The sequence below is a fragment of the Schistocerca cancellata genome, chromosome 2, assembly GCF_023864275.1.
Source record: "Schistocerca cancellata isolate TAMUIC-IGC-003103 chromosome 2, iqSchCanc2.1, whole genome shotgun sequence".
In the NCBI taxonomy this organism is placed as follows: Eukaryota; Metazoa; Arthropoda; class Insecta; order Orthoptera; family Acrididae; genus Schistocerca; species Schistocerca cancellata.
In genome coordinates this window covers 147,983,768-148,000,613 of record NC_064627.1, presented here as the reverse complement: position 1 = coordinate 148,000,613, position 16,846 = coordinate 147,983,768, and the positions used below count along the sequence as shown (strand labels likewise).

Genomic DNA, 16,846 nt, shown 5'->3' with positions numbered 1-16,846 from the left:
TGCAAGCCCAAAAAAATTGCGCACAGCCATCCAGAACATAAATGCTGACTTAACTGCTGTATCAGAATGGGCGCAGTACAAAGGTTTGAAATTTAACCCATCTAAAAGGCAAGCAAACTTAGTCACTCACAAAAGACTTATCACTCCACAACTCAGAGAATTTCTTGCACTCTTACTCCTAAACAGCACAGAAATCACATTACTTCATCTTCAAACAATTTGGGGATACTCCTGTACTATCACTTAGACTGGACTAAACACACAACTACAGCCAGTAAGAAAGTGTCAGCATCACATCATTCATCACAGAAATATAAAAAAGTATTTCCTCCTCGAGCTTAAACAGAAACTCGTAGAGTCACTAATACTCCCCATCCTTGATTATGGTCACCTTATTCTCCATGGACATTCGTATGACACCTCACGTCGGCTAGAATTGGTGATGAATGCTTGTGTGCGATACATTTGTGATGTACGCTATTTCGACCATGTCAGTCCTGCCTATGAAGAATTTTCATGGCTACGTGCCAATAAGCGTAGAAATTATCATAGCCCATGTTTGCTGCATCGTCTTCTCAATCACTGCACTCCTTCCTATTTATCTTCAACCCAGTAGCTGCTATCTGAGCAACACAGCAGAAATATTCGTTCTCAACAAAGTAAAATCTTCTCTCTGCCACTACACAATACTGCCATGTTCTCTAAATCACTTTCTTCATCAGGAACCCAACTTTATAACAATATTTCTCAATTAAAATCCTTCAAAACTTCAAGAAGCAGCTAATGGTCCACCTTCTATCACAATAGCTATCTCTTTTCCAACTCAGTCCCATCAACCCTTCGTTCCCCGCCATTTTTCCGTCCCCTTGTCTACAGAGTTGTCTGTTGAAATTTGCTTTTTTTCCTAGGAGCCATTGCCACTTTCATTTCAATCCTCTCCTCTTTCACTATCCCTTCTGTTTCTTCTAATACCAAACAATGCTTCAAAAGTGTAACCTGATCGCCGCGAAGGATTAGCCGAGCGGTCTAGGGCGCTGCAGTCATGGACTGTGTGGCTGATCCCGGCGGAGGTTCGAGTCCTCCCTCGGGCATGGGTGTGTGTGTTCGTCCTTAGGATGATTTTCATTAAGTATTGTGTAAGCTTAGGGACTGATTTTTTTTTATTTTTTTTTTTTATTTTTTTTTTTTATTTTTTTTTTTTTTTTTTTGCTATTTGTACTTAGCTGCTTCTTGTGAAAAGGTTTTCCACGTGATTATGGCCGCACGACGGAAATTAACAGACTTTGAGCGCGTTATGTTAGTTGGATCTAGAAGCAAGGGACATTCCATTTCGGAAATCGTTAGGGAATTCAATATTCCAAGATCACAGTGTCAAGAGCGTGCCGAGAATACCAAATTTCAAGAATTACCTCCAACCACAGACAACACTGTGGCCGAAGGCCTTCACTTAAGGACCTAGGGTAGCAGCGTTTGCGTGGAGTTGTCGGTGCTACCAGACAGGCAACACTGCGTGAAATAACCCCAGAAATCAATGTGGGACGTACGACGGGTGTATCCGTTAGGACAGTGAGGCGAAATTTGGCGTTAATGGGCTATGGCAGCAGACGACCGACGCAGTGTCCTGGAAAACCATGGCCGGGTCGGGTGAGTCCCGATTTCAGTTGGTAAGATCTGATAGTAGGGTTCGAGTGTGGTACAGATCCCACAAAGCCATGGACCTAAGCTGTCAACAATGTACTGTTCAAATGTGTGTGAATTCCTAAGGGACCAAACTGGTGACCTAAGGGACCAAACTGGTGAGGTCATCGGTCCCTAGACTTACACACTACTTAAACTCACTCATGCTAAGAACAACACACACCCCCATGCCCGAGGGAGGACTCGAACCTCCGGCGGGAGTGGCCGCGCAATCCGTGACATGGCGACTCAAACCGAGCGGCCTCTCCGCGCGGCACTCTGTTGAAGTTGGTGGTAGATCCATAATGGTGTGGACTGGGCTCTCTGGTCCAGCTGAACCGACCATTGACTAGAAATGGTTAAGTTCGGCTACTTGTAGACTATTTGCAGCCATTATCGGACTTCATGTTCCGAAACAACGATGGAATTTTTATGAGTAACAATGCACACTGTCACCGAGCTGATTGGTTTGAAGAACATTCTGGACAATTCGACCGAATGATTTAACCACACAGAGCGCTCGACGTGAACCCCATCGAACGTTTATGGGACATAATCGAGAGGTCAGTCCGTGCATAAAATCCTGTACAGGGAACACTTTCGCAGTTAATGTCCGCAGCTCGTGGTCTTAGGGTAGCGTTCTCGCTTCCCGCGCACGGGGTCCCGGGTTCGATTTCCGGTGGGGTCAGGGATTTTCTCTGCCTCGAGATGACTGGGTGTTGTGTGTCTTTATCCTCATTCACTCGCAAGTCGCCGTAGTGGCGTTAAAGAACTTGTGGAGCGGAGGCCGAACCGCACCGTGAGGGGTCTCCCGGCCACCAATGCCATACGCTCATTATTATTATTATTATTATCGCAGTTAATGACGCCTGTAGAGGCAGCATGACTCAATATTTCTGCGGGCGACCTCTAACGACATCTTGAGTCCAAGCTACGTCGAGCTGCTGCTTTATGCCGGGAAAAAGGTGGTCCCGACACGATGGTAGGAGGTATCCCATGACTTTCGTCACCTCAGCGTGTGTACACAACGGACCACACTGCTGTGGAGATTACGATATTGTTTGTCTTAACTCACTGTCAGTTGCAACGTTTGAATACGGTGGAATTACTCATGGCCGACAAATAAAAAAAAAAAAAGGTTCAAATGGACTTTACATCTGAGGTCATCAGTCCCCTAGACTCAGAACTGCTTAAACGTAACTAACCTAATGACATCACACACATCCATGCCCGAGGCAGGATTCGAACCTGCGACCGTAGCAGCAGCGCGGTTCCGGACTGAAGCGCCTAGAACTGCTCGGCCACAACGGCCGGCTGACAAATTTTATTCATTTCTTACCTTAGACTGAATTTGCTTGCCGAGAGCACATGAGGCTTTCATTGTTCTTCTGTTGCACATCACGTAACTAACTGGAGACAGTTAAATTTTATTATTACGAAAAAAGTTTTTAATTTATTCAAAGGGAACTACAGAATATAAGTCAATGCGTATAATCAGTTAACCATTGTTTCAAACATTGTCCAAAGGCGATAATTATGTATATCATCAATTTATCAGGTCACAGTCATATTTAGCAGTAGTAAATGGTTCCATGAGGTAATTTTTTATGCAGCTATAACGCTGAAATAAAAAACAATTATGTTTAAAAGTACTGCGCCATTTCTCTGAAAAGACATGAAGAGTGAATAGCAATGTGTATGTGTGAAAGAGTTAAGTCCAGCAAACCAGGTGCAGAGGCGCCCGCTAGAGGTGGCACGTGCCCCTGTCTGGAATCTGGAACACAGAATTTTTATTCAGTGCAGAATTCTCATCCATTCCTAGAAGTGATTATGATTCTACGAAATCGCAGGTTTAGTCTCTTCTAGCTTTTCGTTGCCGAGCTAGATCAGAAGTACTGTGATCTTCACAGTCGCTACGATTCGTATATCGGTAAAGCGACGGTGAATACCAGGTTAAGGTTGCATGAAGCAAGTGTTTTCTGCCGGAAAAAGCGTTTTGTTTCAGCCTCTCGTTTATTACCATATGCTTGTACTCATATAAAAACCATTTTTGCCTGTTCATAAGATGAATATCGTTCCATGGTTAAATGGAACACGTAACTGTTGCCTCAGCACGACACAGGTGAAACGTTCAGGGTAGACTGACATCAAATTACACAAGTGCCAAATGTAAACATGTCCCCCTAGCAACACATTGCCATCGAGTATACAATGAGTGCAACAGACTGACTTGTATCGATATTATCATAAAATATTCATTTATTGTTTGTTTAGCCTTATTTTGGATATTTGTTAAAGACTTCAGCTGGGGATTTTTACTTTGAATGTATTGACCTTATACTTTCTTTACAACTTCAAAATGTTGGAAAATTGGAAAAAAATGTTCATTTTGCCTTTCTTCCTTATTTTAGATTTATGAGTATACCCCGAAGTTTGTAAATGTATTTCTTAAACAGTTTGTACATAGAATCAAAGCTTTGCGTCCTCCACCTCCATTTCTGAGAGCTTCTAGCCAGTTGCACGTCATAACTGGCTAATCTTCTTTGTCCGTCAGAATTTTTGCAGTTGATCTGCTGTTTTCGTATGTCTGATTTTGAGTTTTCCCTATCAACCTGACATTACTGATGTGAATAAAATTACCATTTGTGAATATTTTATACCTTTATTTTGAGACTTCTTGGTCATTTTTTTGGTAAGTTGTAGGAATTACGAACGCAGAGAAGTAATGAGACTATAATTTCACAACGCTGAGATAAAAAAGGCGACATCAATAATCGACTTAATATTATAAAAAGATTTATTGCGAACATGCTAATGATTCATGTGTATCTTTTAGGTGTCCTAATAATCTAAATACAATAAATATTTACAATACATGTTCTGTACCTCCTGTAAAATTTAATTATTACTGTCACAGCTATAGAAACAAATTTGTAGAATCTTGCCCCTTCCTAACCCCCTTCTCCTCCCTTCAATAAATTTCTGTAGATGTCCATAACCAGATCAAAAGCCAGTATGAGAGGTTCTCCGTGGAAATGTTTTGAAATCAAAATAGGCATGAAGTTAGTACCGTTTTATAATGTTATAGTTTATTGTTTACAGATACAGACTGTCTAGCAGTTGTTTTCTGTTTCTTTTTCGTGACAGATCTGAGGATGATCATAATGGACCGAAATTGATAGCCTGAAGACAATTTGTTTGTGACAGTTGACAGAAATTAAAGACAGAAATTCTGCATTTTTTCTCTTGAGACACAGTTTATTTCATATATTGACTTGTTTTTGTTATATAACTTCTCTAGACTGATAATGTGTTTCTTTTTACAGGTTGGTAAAATTTCACATCCCGATATTCGTCTGTCAGCTGAGGATAAACTGCTGGAAAACCCCACTTGACGGTTAGTTATTTAATCGCTTAAATATACTGTTTATAATCTTTTTCACCGCGGTTCTAGGCGCTCCAATCTGGAACCGCGCGACCGCTACGGTCGCAGGTTCGAATCCTGCCTGTGCCATGGATGTGTGTGATGTCCTAAGGTTAGTTAGGTTTAAGTAGTTCTAAGTTCTAGGGCACTGATGCCTCAGATGTTAAGTCCCGTAGTGCTCAGAGCCACTTGAACCATTTTTTCGGTCGCTAAATGGGTGAGGACGAGACGGTTTCAATCCACATCAGGACCTATGAGGGTTGTTGTTTTTTTTTTTAACTTAACCGTTCTTTCGCCTCTGAAAATGATTTGTGTACGTGAAGAAAGCGTTGTTGCAACGTGGTTGGTAGTACTGGCTCCGTGTAACTGCCTGAGTAAGTTCCTTCAAAAATCTGAAGGGCTTACTAGCTCCAACAGGACCATGCATAGTAAAGCACCGAGGATTTCAAACCAACCTTCTGGGTTGAGGAGACCTTTATGTTCTTAACAGTACTCCACAACTACAACAGAGCGAAATCGCAATAGCCCACTGGCAGCAGGCTCTGAGAAACTGCACTAACAATTGGAATATTGTAACGACCGTTATGTGCGATCTGAGCGGAGCAGAGATACGAAAAATCTTTCAGATTAAATAATGTCCAAAGTCGGATCGATTCATTAGAGAATAATGGTTTCAGATCACATCAAACAAGACTATTTTTAAGTTGTTCGTCACAAATGTTTTACGGTAAAATATATTTCGCTCACGGCTGTAACTACGTAATAAGAAACTGGAATTAATTGGCTTAGTTAAAATCCTGTGACCGTGAAATTTTAAATTATAAATCCTCCAATTACTGTTCGCACTGGGAAATCGAACTTCCAAGATGAAACAAGCAGGTCTTATGTACCCGTAATAAATATAATAGTATTACGAGGGATATTCGGAAAGTAAGTTCCGATCGGTCAGGAAATGGAAACCACTGTGAAAATCTAATAAAGCTTTGCACATAGACCTATGTGTTCGACAGTGTCTCTAGTATGCCTGTCCGTTACATCACTTCGCTCTATTCAGTTCTGAGCGCATGGTGAGCACATAGAGATGCGTAGAAAATTGTTTCTCCCGCCAAGTATGAGGTGCTGGTGAGAGATTTCGGCAGATGTTATGCAGCCGACATTACAGAACTGTCATACTTTTCCTACTTTGTGACAATTCTCGGTCGCAATCTGCAGGGGCAATGAAAATGCTCCTGTAATGTTTTCGATGGGAAGTGTTTAATCACCCGCACTACAGCCCGTAATTGGTCCCCCTGCGTTTCATCTCTGCTCACACTAACTACTGGCTATGAAAACAACATTTTCGCGCAGACAACGAGCTATAGATGAGCGTAGAGAACTGGCGGGAAACAGAGGCGGCTGCCTTCTATGACGAGGGTACTGGAAAGTTGGTACAATGCTACGACAAATGCCTAAGTCGGAGTGGTGACTATGTAGAGCAGTGGCTGGATGCTGTAGCTAACTGTTGCAGATAAAACATTTCTGATTTCCAAAGTGGTTTCCATTTCGCGATCAATCGGAACTTACTTTCGGAATAGCCCTAGTATTTCAATGAGATGGTCACAATGACGTCTGAACCAGATCAACCAAGCTGGCTAATTCTATTCACAAAAACTCACCGCTTGGTCCAGGAGATGAGCTATTAAAACGCAATGTTGACATTAAATTGAAGAAGCATAATACAATGAATTTCATTTATCGTTACTTATTATTCAGTAAGACCTACATGGACAATATGTCCGTACAGATAAAAGCAAGAAGGAGACCATAAGAGCAGCTAACAAGAGAAGAATGAATCAACTGACAAAAAGTAGCAAGAGATTCTCCCTCTTACTTATGGAGATAAAAATTAAATCAGGTTTATTTCGATTCAAGTCCAAACACTACGTGAGTTCTTTTGTCGACGAAGTAGTATTGTTTTCTATTCAATAAAACATAACGCAAGCTGAAGGCAATGTACTAGCTGATTAGAAGTCTGTCATGCAACGCCAAACTCCTGCACTACTGGTCACTCATACATCCATAGACTCATTAGGTGCTGGAATGCTGTAATCGTGAAAGGAAAAGAACCAACAAATAAGTAACCAACAAATAAATAACCAACAGATAAGTTGGAAAATCAGGAGGGACAAAGGCAGCACGGACGGTGTAGGGATAATTCAAAGACCTGGTAAAATACGGGAAACGCCCAACCAGGAGCTCAAAATTCAGACTGGAAAAACATAACAGACGAGGTTGCGACGTCTAAGGCATAACCGAGGAACGAACCGTTCGAGACTGACCAGCTCTGCTCCGGAGCACTGGAAATACAGCATGGTGAAGCCACCACGGCTGACAGATACTGCAAAATATTTACATGAGTTAACGGTGGATTTCGCCTTAGATCAAGGGTATTTTTGGATGGAAGCAGAAGCAAAACGTGTTTCGTGACACACCTGTTCTATCCTGCCAGGGAGTAAAGAACATCGCGGCCAGAGTCCGCAACTACTTGTCGTAGATCGAGGTCTGTCCTGAGCGAAAAAGTTGTAAGAGGGTCATTGCGTAAGTAATGCCTCCTATTTTTATTCATGGACACTACAGGACATAAATAAATAACAACAACACGGCTAAACAGAGCAATATATCACCTACAGACTATAATTTTTCCACGTAGTCACCACCATTCGTTATGCACTTTTGCCAACGATGAACCACAGCCTGCGTGGCGCTCTTGTAAAAATCGGAAGCAGCTGAGGCCATCCAATTCCTTACAGCTGCGAAAAGTGCGAAGTTATTCACGTGAGTACTAAAAGAAATCAGCTAAATTTCGATTACGCGATAAGTCACACAATTCTGAAAGTTGTAAATTCAACTAAATACTTAGGGATTACAATTTCAAATAACCTAAATTGTAACGATCACATAGATAATATTGTGGTTAGAGCAAACCAAAGACTGCGATTCATTGGCAGAACACTTAGAAGGTGCAACAGGTCTACCAAAGAGACTGCTTACACTACGCTTGTCCGCCATATTCTGGAGTACTGCTGTGTGGTGTGGGATCCGCATCAGGTGGGACTGACGGATGACATCGAAAAAGTACAAAGAAGGGCAGCTCGTTTTGTATTATCGCGAAATAGAGGAGATAGTGTCACAGACATGATACGTGAATTGGAGTGGCAATCATTAAAACAAAGGCGTTTTTAGTTGCGACGGGATCTTCTCATGAAACTTCAATCACCAGTTTTCTCCTCCGATTGCGAAAACATTCTGTTGGCACCCACTTACATATGGAGAAATGATCATCACGACAAAATAAGAGAAATCAGGGCTCGCACGGAAAAAATTTAAGTGCTCGTTTTTCCCGCATGCCGTTCGAGAGTGGAACGGTGGAGAGACAGCATGAAGGTGGTTCATTGAACCCTCTGCCAGGCACTTTATTGTGAATAGCAGAGTAATCACGTAGATGTAGATGTAGCTTTGAGAACAGTCAAGTCTGAAAGCGCTAAATCGGAACTGTACGGTGGATATGGTGAGACAGTCCATGCGAATTTTGCAGTGAGGTGCGTGGTCATAAAACTGGTGTGGGGACTGGCATTATCATTTTGCAGGTGACAGTTGGTCTTCTTCTCCGGCCATAACCTGGAAATTCGGTCTTTCAGCATAGTCAGTGTCGTCTTGTAGCGTGCTGAATTGACAGTACGTCCAGGTTCCAGGACATCCAAAAGCACCACACCCTGGCTATCCCAGAAGACTGTGCACATCGCTTTGCCTGCGGACGGCTATGTCGTGAATTTCTTCTTCGTCGGAGAATTCGCATATCGGCATTCCGTTGAACTGTCTTTTTGATTCCGTGGTGACACCATCTCTCATCTCCGGTGGCGATGCTATTAAGAAAATTGTCACCTTCAGCTTCATATTGGTCCGTCAGGTCCCGACAAATACCTGTTCGATGAGTTTTTCGATCTTCTGTAAGCATTCGCTGGGTCCGCCACTCGTGGTCTCGCGGTAGCGTACTCGCTTCCCGAGCACGGGGTCCCGGGTTCGATTCCCGGCGGGGTCTGGGATTTTCACCTGCCTCGTGATGACTGGGTGTTGTTGTGTCGTCTTCATTATCATCATTCATCCCTATTACGGTCGGAGGAAGGCAACGGCAAACCACCTCCATTAGGACCTTGCCTAGTAAGGCGGTGCGGGTCTCCCGCATCGCTCCCCTCGCTCTGTAAAGAAGCATGGGAGATCATTTCATTTTTTTCCAAGCATCCGCTGGACCCATCTCGCACAGACTGTGCGATTACTGAAATAACCCGACAATGTTTCCAAGGCTGTACAGCCGATATTCAGCTTTGCACACATTTCTCTGGTCGATACCCGCCGATCACCACGGATGAGTTGATCGAGACTCTTCATTGCGAGGGATGACAGCTGTGCAGGGTCGACCGGGCCGTAGTTTGTCGCCTCACGTTGCTCACTTTTATTGCATCTTCTCTATACACTTTTAGCAAGCGTCGATGGATATCAATCGGCGCAATTTCTTCAGCAGTGAGGGATTCAATCACACATCGCTGTTCTACAGGCGCATCCGTATGAGACTCCATTTTGGGACACTCCTCTGCTGACGCCAGCTACCGCAGAACAACGGAACCACACTGCAAATGAAGGAGGAAGGTTCAAGCATTGCACGTGCAAGCGTGCACTACACCAGTGTCATCTGGCGCGGACGTCCAAAGTCACCACAACAAAATAGGAGGCATTACTTTCAGAACGACCCTCGTATATCGAGGTCCCTGGGTGGCCTACCCGAAACGAGAAGAAAAAAGCAAGGGGGAAAACAGAGCAAGGATGATGGTGTTCCGTGAAATATCAAACGACCCTCCTGCTGCGGAGTCACACACGCGATATTTTGCGTCCGGAGTTGGCGCACGGGTTCTCCTGCTGTGTTGGGAATGGTGCCTTGTAGGAGTCGCGTGCACAATTTACGATGCGGTTGGCGGACCAGTCGTTTGCAACTCCAATTACGGAGGTCTCGACGCCGCTGCCCGGAAACTTTGTCGGCGGCATCCAGGTATCTTCATGTTCGCTGAGCACCTGCTGCAATAAATCTTTTGCGAGAGTAGTTTATCTAAAGTCCCGGTTCTGGTGCTCGCAAATACTCTCCCCTACCCCCGCCCCCCACTTCCTCCGTCTGCGTCGTCCCCTCTTCGCAACGTGTCATACCTTAACTGTAGTTCTCATTCGTTACGCCAGACACATAATCATTCACTGGAGACTACAGAATTAGCTGGCACTGCCCTAGCCCGGCAGAATAGCTGCGTTGTTTGGATTTTTTAAAATTTGCTGTCAGAACCATAAGATTACAAAAATTAAAATTACAAAAAAATGATGAATTTTATGAGAATAGAACAGACAAGCACACTTATGGCGATAGTATAGCTTGTGTAGTAGAACTCCGATTATCCGAACTCTCGCTAACGGAATCGCTGGTTATCCGAATAGCAAAATACTTATTCTGTCTACGGGTGCTGTTTGCCCTTTCTTACGCGAAGCTTTCTAGTGTAGGCGCAGCGCGAACTTCATTGGGATGATGGATCACTGTCGCCAGGTGGCTGGCCCGGCCCACCTTAGGGCGGCGTCCTGAGTGAGCGAACTGTTTCGAACGCTCTGCGGTGCGGCAACCGCGCGGAAATATCAAACAATGGCCAACGGTCAAGTTGTCCTGTGTGAGCGCGCACTGTGAGACTGTGCGACGCCAATTTTGGCGAAGCGGACGCGATCAAATTGTTTGTTATTTCCGCGCGAAGTGGACGCGATTTGCAGTGTGTTTTTCATCTCAAAATGGCTGAAATTTTGATCAGTGCTGTTCAAGAATGGCGTGTATTGTGGGGCAAGAGAAGTAAAAATTATCATAACCGTTTAATATCACACCGTGAATGGGAGGGAAATTTTTGATCACTTGCCGTATCAAACAGACTGATAGGTAGAAAAGCAAGTTTTAGATGTTTCTCTTAGGCAACTCTTTCTGTTCCGAAGACGAAATTCTATTTAAAAACTGGTACAGCCTGAGAAAAAAGTCTGGTATTTAAGTGTAAGTGCAATATGAGTAGGACTAGTACGATATTTGCGTTTTCTAGTGTAGTAATAGGGACAATAAAACACGAAGAATAGCCGGGCGCGGTGGTCTAGTGGTTCTGGCGCTGCAGTCCGGAACCGCGGGACTGCTACGGTCGCAGGTTCGAATCCTGCCTCGGGCATGGGTGTGTGTGATGTCCTTAGGTTAGTTAGGTTTAAGTAGTTCTAAGTTCTAGGGGACTTATGACCTAAGATGTTGAGTCCCATAGTGCTCAGAGCCATTTGAACCATTTTGAACCACGAAGAATAACCAGTACTTTACCGTCCTTGTTAATACTTAACCATAAAACAAATATCGCGCTATACTAATCTGCGAAGCGGTCTGTAGAATGGACACGTAAAATTACGCTTTAAAAATCATTTTCTTTGTAACGGGAAACAAACCGACGACGCCTTCCGTCTACGCTGGACGTCACCTGAAAGACGTGATGACCATTGTTTGTTTCGTCTCACTCCGGCTACACAATGCAAAAACGAAATTGCAAATATCTGCTATTACACGGGAGAAAATGCGCCTGGCGACTCTTACGAGAGACATTCTGTATACACTGATCAGGCAGAACGTTATGGCCACCGACCTACTATCGATATCTACATCTACATCCATACTCCGCAAGCCACCTGACGGTGTGTGGCGGAGGGTACCTTGAGTACCTCTATCGGTTCTCCTTTCTATTCCAGTCTCGTATTGTTCGTGGAAAGAAAGATTGTCGGTATGCCTCTGTATGGGCTCTAATCTCTCTGATTTTATCCTCATGGTCTCTTCGCGAGATATACGTAGGAGGGAGCAACATACTGCTTGACTCCTCGGTGAAGGTATGTTCTCGAAACTTCAACAAAAGCCCGTACCGAACTACTGAGCGTCTCTCCTGCAAAGTCTTCCACTCGAGTTTATCAATCATCCCCGTAACGCTTTCGCGATTACTAAATGATCCTGTAACGAAGCGCGCTGCTCTCCGTTGGATCCTCTCTATCTCTTCTATCAACCCTATCTGGTACGGATCCCACACCGGTGAGCAGTATTCAAGCAGGGGGCGAACAAGTCTACTGTAACCTACTTCCTTTGTTTTCGGAATGCATTTCCTTACGATTCTTCCAATGAATCTCAGTCTGGCATCTGCTTTACCGACGATCAACTTTATATGGTCATTCCATTTTAAATCACTCCTAATGCCTACTCCCAGATAATTTATGGAATTAACTGCTTCCAGTTACTGACCTGCTATATTGTAGCTAATATAAACCAATCCAGACGATAGCGGCGTCAACTGGCAAGGAATGACTGCCAGCCAGACACACGCGCGCGGTGCATGTAGATGCGTGTGTAGAACGGGGAATGTGCGCGATCTGTCTGACTTTGACCGAGGGTAGATTATGAGGACCTGGATACTCGCCAAGGGGATTTCAGAAACTGCACGACTTGTCTAGTGTTCAAGGAGTGTTGTGGTGAGTGCCTTCTCACGCGATGAAACCACGTCCACACGTGGTGGGGTTGGGCAGCTACCCCTCATTACAGATGTCGGACGTGGGCAGACTGGTAAAACAGGACAGGCGGCGAACTGTGGCGGAACTAACACCAGATTTTAATGCTGGGCGAAGCACAAGAGAGTCCGAACACACGGTGCGCCGAAAATTCCTTACGGTTGGACACCGCAGCCGCGACCCATGTTCAAGGAACGAAGTGGCGAGGTCCAATTGACGTGCTGGCCCTCCAAGTCACCGGATCTGAATGTCAACTCGACGGCCAATGTCAACTCGACGGCGTCGGCAATTACGACTGAAATGGGCACGTAATCGTCGGAACTGGCAGCTGGCACAGTGGCAGAGCGTTGCATGGTCTGATGAATCCCGTTATCTTCTACGTCACGCCAATGGGAGGGCGCGAAAGCATCGTTTTCCTGCGGAACAACTCCTTGACACCTCCACTGCGGGACGGAGACAAGCTGGCAGCGGCTCCATTACCCTCTGGCGAACGTTCACGTGCGTATCCACGGCCCAGTGGAACTCGTGCAAGGGACGATGACGGCCGAGGAATGTCGTACACTGGTTGCACACCACGTGCATCCCTTCATGACTCTCACGTTTCCCGACGGCAGTGGCATTTTTCAACAAGATAATGCGCAATGTCACAAGGCCAGCGGTGTAAAGAGTAGTTCAAGGAACGAAGTGGCGAGGTCCAATTGACGTGCTGGCCCTCCAAGTCACCGGATCTGAACCAGACCGAACACATCTGGGATGTGATTGAATGTGGTGTTAGAGCTCTTCAAACCCCTCCCCGGAATTTCCGGGAATTAGGTTACTTGTATGTGCAGGTGTGGTGCCAGCTCCCTCCAGCGACCTACCAACGGCTCAATGCTTCCATTCCACAACGCGTCGCCATTGTTACCCATGCAAAAGGCGGCCATACCGACTACATTACAAATGTGGTCATAATGTTCTGGCTGATCAATATACACTACTGGCCATTAAAATTGCTACACCAAGGAGAAATGCAGATGATACACTGGTATTCACTGGACAAATATATCATACTAGAACTGACATGTGATTACATTTTCACGCAGTTTGGGTGTATAGATCCTGAGAAATCAGTACCCAGAACAACCACTTCTGGCCGTAATAACGGCCTTCATACGCCTGCGCATTGAGTCAAACAGAGCCTGGATGGCGTGTGCAGGTACAGCTGCCCTTGCAGCTTCAACACGATACCACAGTTCAGCAAGAGTAGTGAGTGGCGTATTGTTGCTCGGCCACCATTGACCAGACCTCTTCAATTGGTGAGAGATCTGGAGAATGTGCTGGCCAGGGCAGCAGTCGAACATTTTCTGTATCCAGAAAGGCCCGTACAGGACCTGCAAATGCTGAAATGTAGTGATTCGCAGGGATCGAATGAAGGGTAGAGCCACGGGTCGTAACACATCTGAAATGTAGCGTCCACTGTTCAAAGTGCCGTCAATGAGAACAAGCGGTGACCGAGACGTGTAACCAATGGCACCTCATACCATCACGCCGGGTGATACGCCAGTATGGCGATGACGAATACACGCTTCCAATGTGCGTTCACCGCGATGTCGCCAAACACGGATGCGACCATCATGATGCTGTTCAGAATGGCTCTGAGTACTATTGGACTTAACATCTGTGGTCATGAATCCCCTAGAACTTAGAACTACTTAAACCTAACTAACCTAAGGACATCACACACATCCATGCCCAACGCAGGATTCGAACCTGCGAACGTAGCGGTCACGCGGTTCCGGACTGAAGCGCCTAGAACCGCACGGCCACACCGGCCGGCCATGATGCTGTAAACAGAACCTGGATTCATCCGAAAACATGAAGTTTTGCCATTCGTGCACTCAGGTTCGTCGTTGAGTACACCATCGCAGGCGCTCCTGTCAGTGATGCAGCGTCAAGGGTAACCGCAGCCGTGGTCTCCGAGCTGATAGTCCATGCTCTGCAAACGTCGTCGAACTGTTCGTGCAGATGGTTGTTTTCTTGCAAACGTCCGCATCTGTTGACTCAGGGATCGAGACGTGGCTGCACGATCCGTTACAGCCTTGCGGATAAGATGCCTGTCATCTCGACTGCTAGTGATACGAGGCCGTTGGGATCCAGCACGGCGTTCCGTATTACCCACCTGGACCCACCGATTCCATATTCTGCTAACAGTCATTGGATCTCGGGCAACACGAGCAGAATTGTCGCGATACGATAAATTGCAATCGCGATAGGCTACAATCCGACCTTTATCAAAGTCGGAAACGTGGTGATACGCATTTCTCCTCCTTACACGAGGCAACGCCGGTCAACTGCTGTTTGTGTATGAGAAATCGGTTGGAAACTTTGCTGATGTCAACACGTTGTAGGTGTCGCCACCGGCGCCAACCTTGTGTGAATGCTCTGAAAAGCTAATCATTTGCTTATCACACCATCTTCTTCCTGTCGGTTGAATTTCGCGTCTGTAGCACGTCATCTTCGTGGTGTAGCAATTTTAATGGCCTGTAGCGTATATCCTGTTAACTGACTCGTTCCTCATCAATTCGATAAAGGAACCGTTCGGATGGTCTATGGAACATGTAACTCGTTAACAAGGAATGTCTTCTTTGCCTGCGTGCTCCCACTATTAAAAAGTCGTGGCACTTGTCAGATATCTGTGAAGGCACTCGGTATAACTGTTACCTTTGGTTACAAGCCGACGGTTCGCGAAGGCTGGGCGAAGGCCCTCGGTATAACTGTTATCTTTGGTTACAAGCCGACGGTTCGCGAAGGCTGGGCGAAGGCCCTCGGTATAACTGTTATCTTTGGTTACAAGCCGACGGTTCGCGAAGGCTGGGCGAAGGCACTCGGTATAACTGTTATCTTTGGTTACGAGCCGACGATTTGCGAAGGCTGGGCTTGTGCAACGGCAGCCGGTCTTGTGCAGGAGGCGCTGTGGGCGGGGGAAAGCGGCGTCGTGCGGCAGGCGGCTTTCGTCAGGCACGACCCGCGGATTCGTCTCTGCCCCGGCCCGAGACGGCCGGGCCGCAGCCTCTGTGAGTCACGGCCGCAGATAGACCAAGGACGCGCCGGCGCGGCCAGATCTGTCGCGCCGGCATTTCCAGCCGCGCGGAATGCGCGTTACCGCAACGCGACGCGACGTCGCTGCCTCGCCCGCCCCTTTAATAAGGTCTACTAGCTGGGCTACGCTGCTGCAGCTGCCGTTGCCTTGGCGCATCCCGCGCTTCTTCCTACTCCCCCTCCTCCTTGCGTAATCCTGAGTTGCAGTGGCCACGTCCTGTGAGTCATGCCCGCCGTTGATCTTTCTACGCCTCTATTCCGCAACCCGTACGGTGTGTTCCTTGGGTACATCCTGTCCACCGACCCATTTACGTATTTCGTGCTCGAGCGGAGTGCGGTAGAAACGCTGTCGGTACCCCTCCATAACAATAGACCAATTCAAAGTAGCCGACATTTGGCAGCGATCGGGCTGGACTGCTTCCGCTATCCATAATACGCTGATGATGGAGGCGGTGAAATCCTGGTGCTGTCAGTCGCCACTGTGTTGACACGTCCTTTCCGCAAAAGCACTGTGCTTGCCAGTTCTCACCTAGGATACACATTCACACAAACGTAAATCCAGCCCTAATTAAAATTAAGAAATGGTTTTTGACGTGCTGTAACCGACAGGAAGAAGATGCTGTGATATGCAAATGATTAGCTTTTCAGAGCATTCACACAAGGTTGGCGCCGGTGGCGACACCTACAACGTGCTGACATGAGGAAAGTTTCCAACCGAATTCTCATACACAAACAGAAGTTGACCGGCGTTGCCTGGTGAGTCTTCGTTGTGATGCCTCGTGTAAGGAGGAGAAATGCGTACTATAACGTTTCCGACTTTGATAAAGGTCAGATTGTAGCCTATCGTGATTGCGGTTTATCGTATCGCGACATTGCTGCTCGCGTTGGTCGAGATCCAATGACTGTTAGCAGAATATGGAATCGGTGGGTTCAGGAGGGTAATACGGAACGCCGTGCTGGATCCCAACGGCCTCGTATCACTAGCAGTCGAGATGACAGGCATCTTATCCGCATGGCTGTAACGGATCGTGCAGCCACGTC

General features: G+C 46.1%; 1 protein-coding gene across 10 annotated transcripts in view; it reads left to right on the top strand.

Annotated features, from left to right (window-relative positions):
* Positions 1-16,846, top strand: part of LOC126161441 (prolyl 4-hydroxylase subunit alpha-1) — an 806,800-nt gene that overhangs the window by 704,439 nt on the left and 85,515 nt on the right. For 6 of the 10 annotated variants that reach the window (XM_049917255.1, XM_049917251.1, XM_049917248.1 and 3 more), the window contains one exon: positions 5,004-5,074. The exons of the other annotated variants lie outside the window; for them this stretch is intronic. Coding sequence is in view for 2 of the 6 variants with exons in the window: in XM_049917248.1 (XP_049773205.1) it covers positions 5,004-5,074 (71 nt within the window). In the remaining 4 variants the exon portion in view is untranslated. The remainder of the gene's footprint in view (positions 1-5,003; positions 5,075-16,846) is intronic. 10 annotated transcript variants of the gene reach the window in all.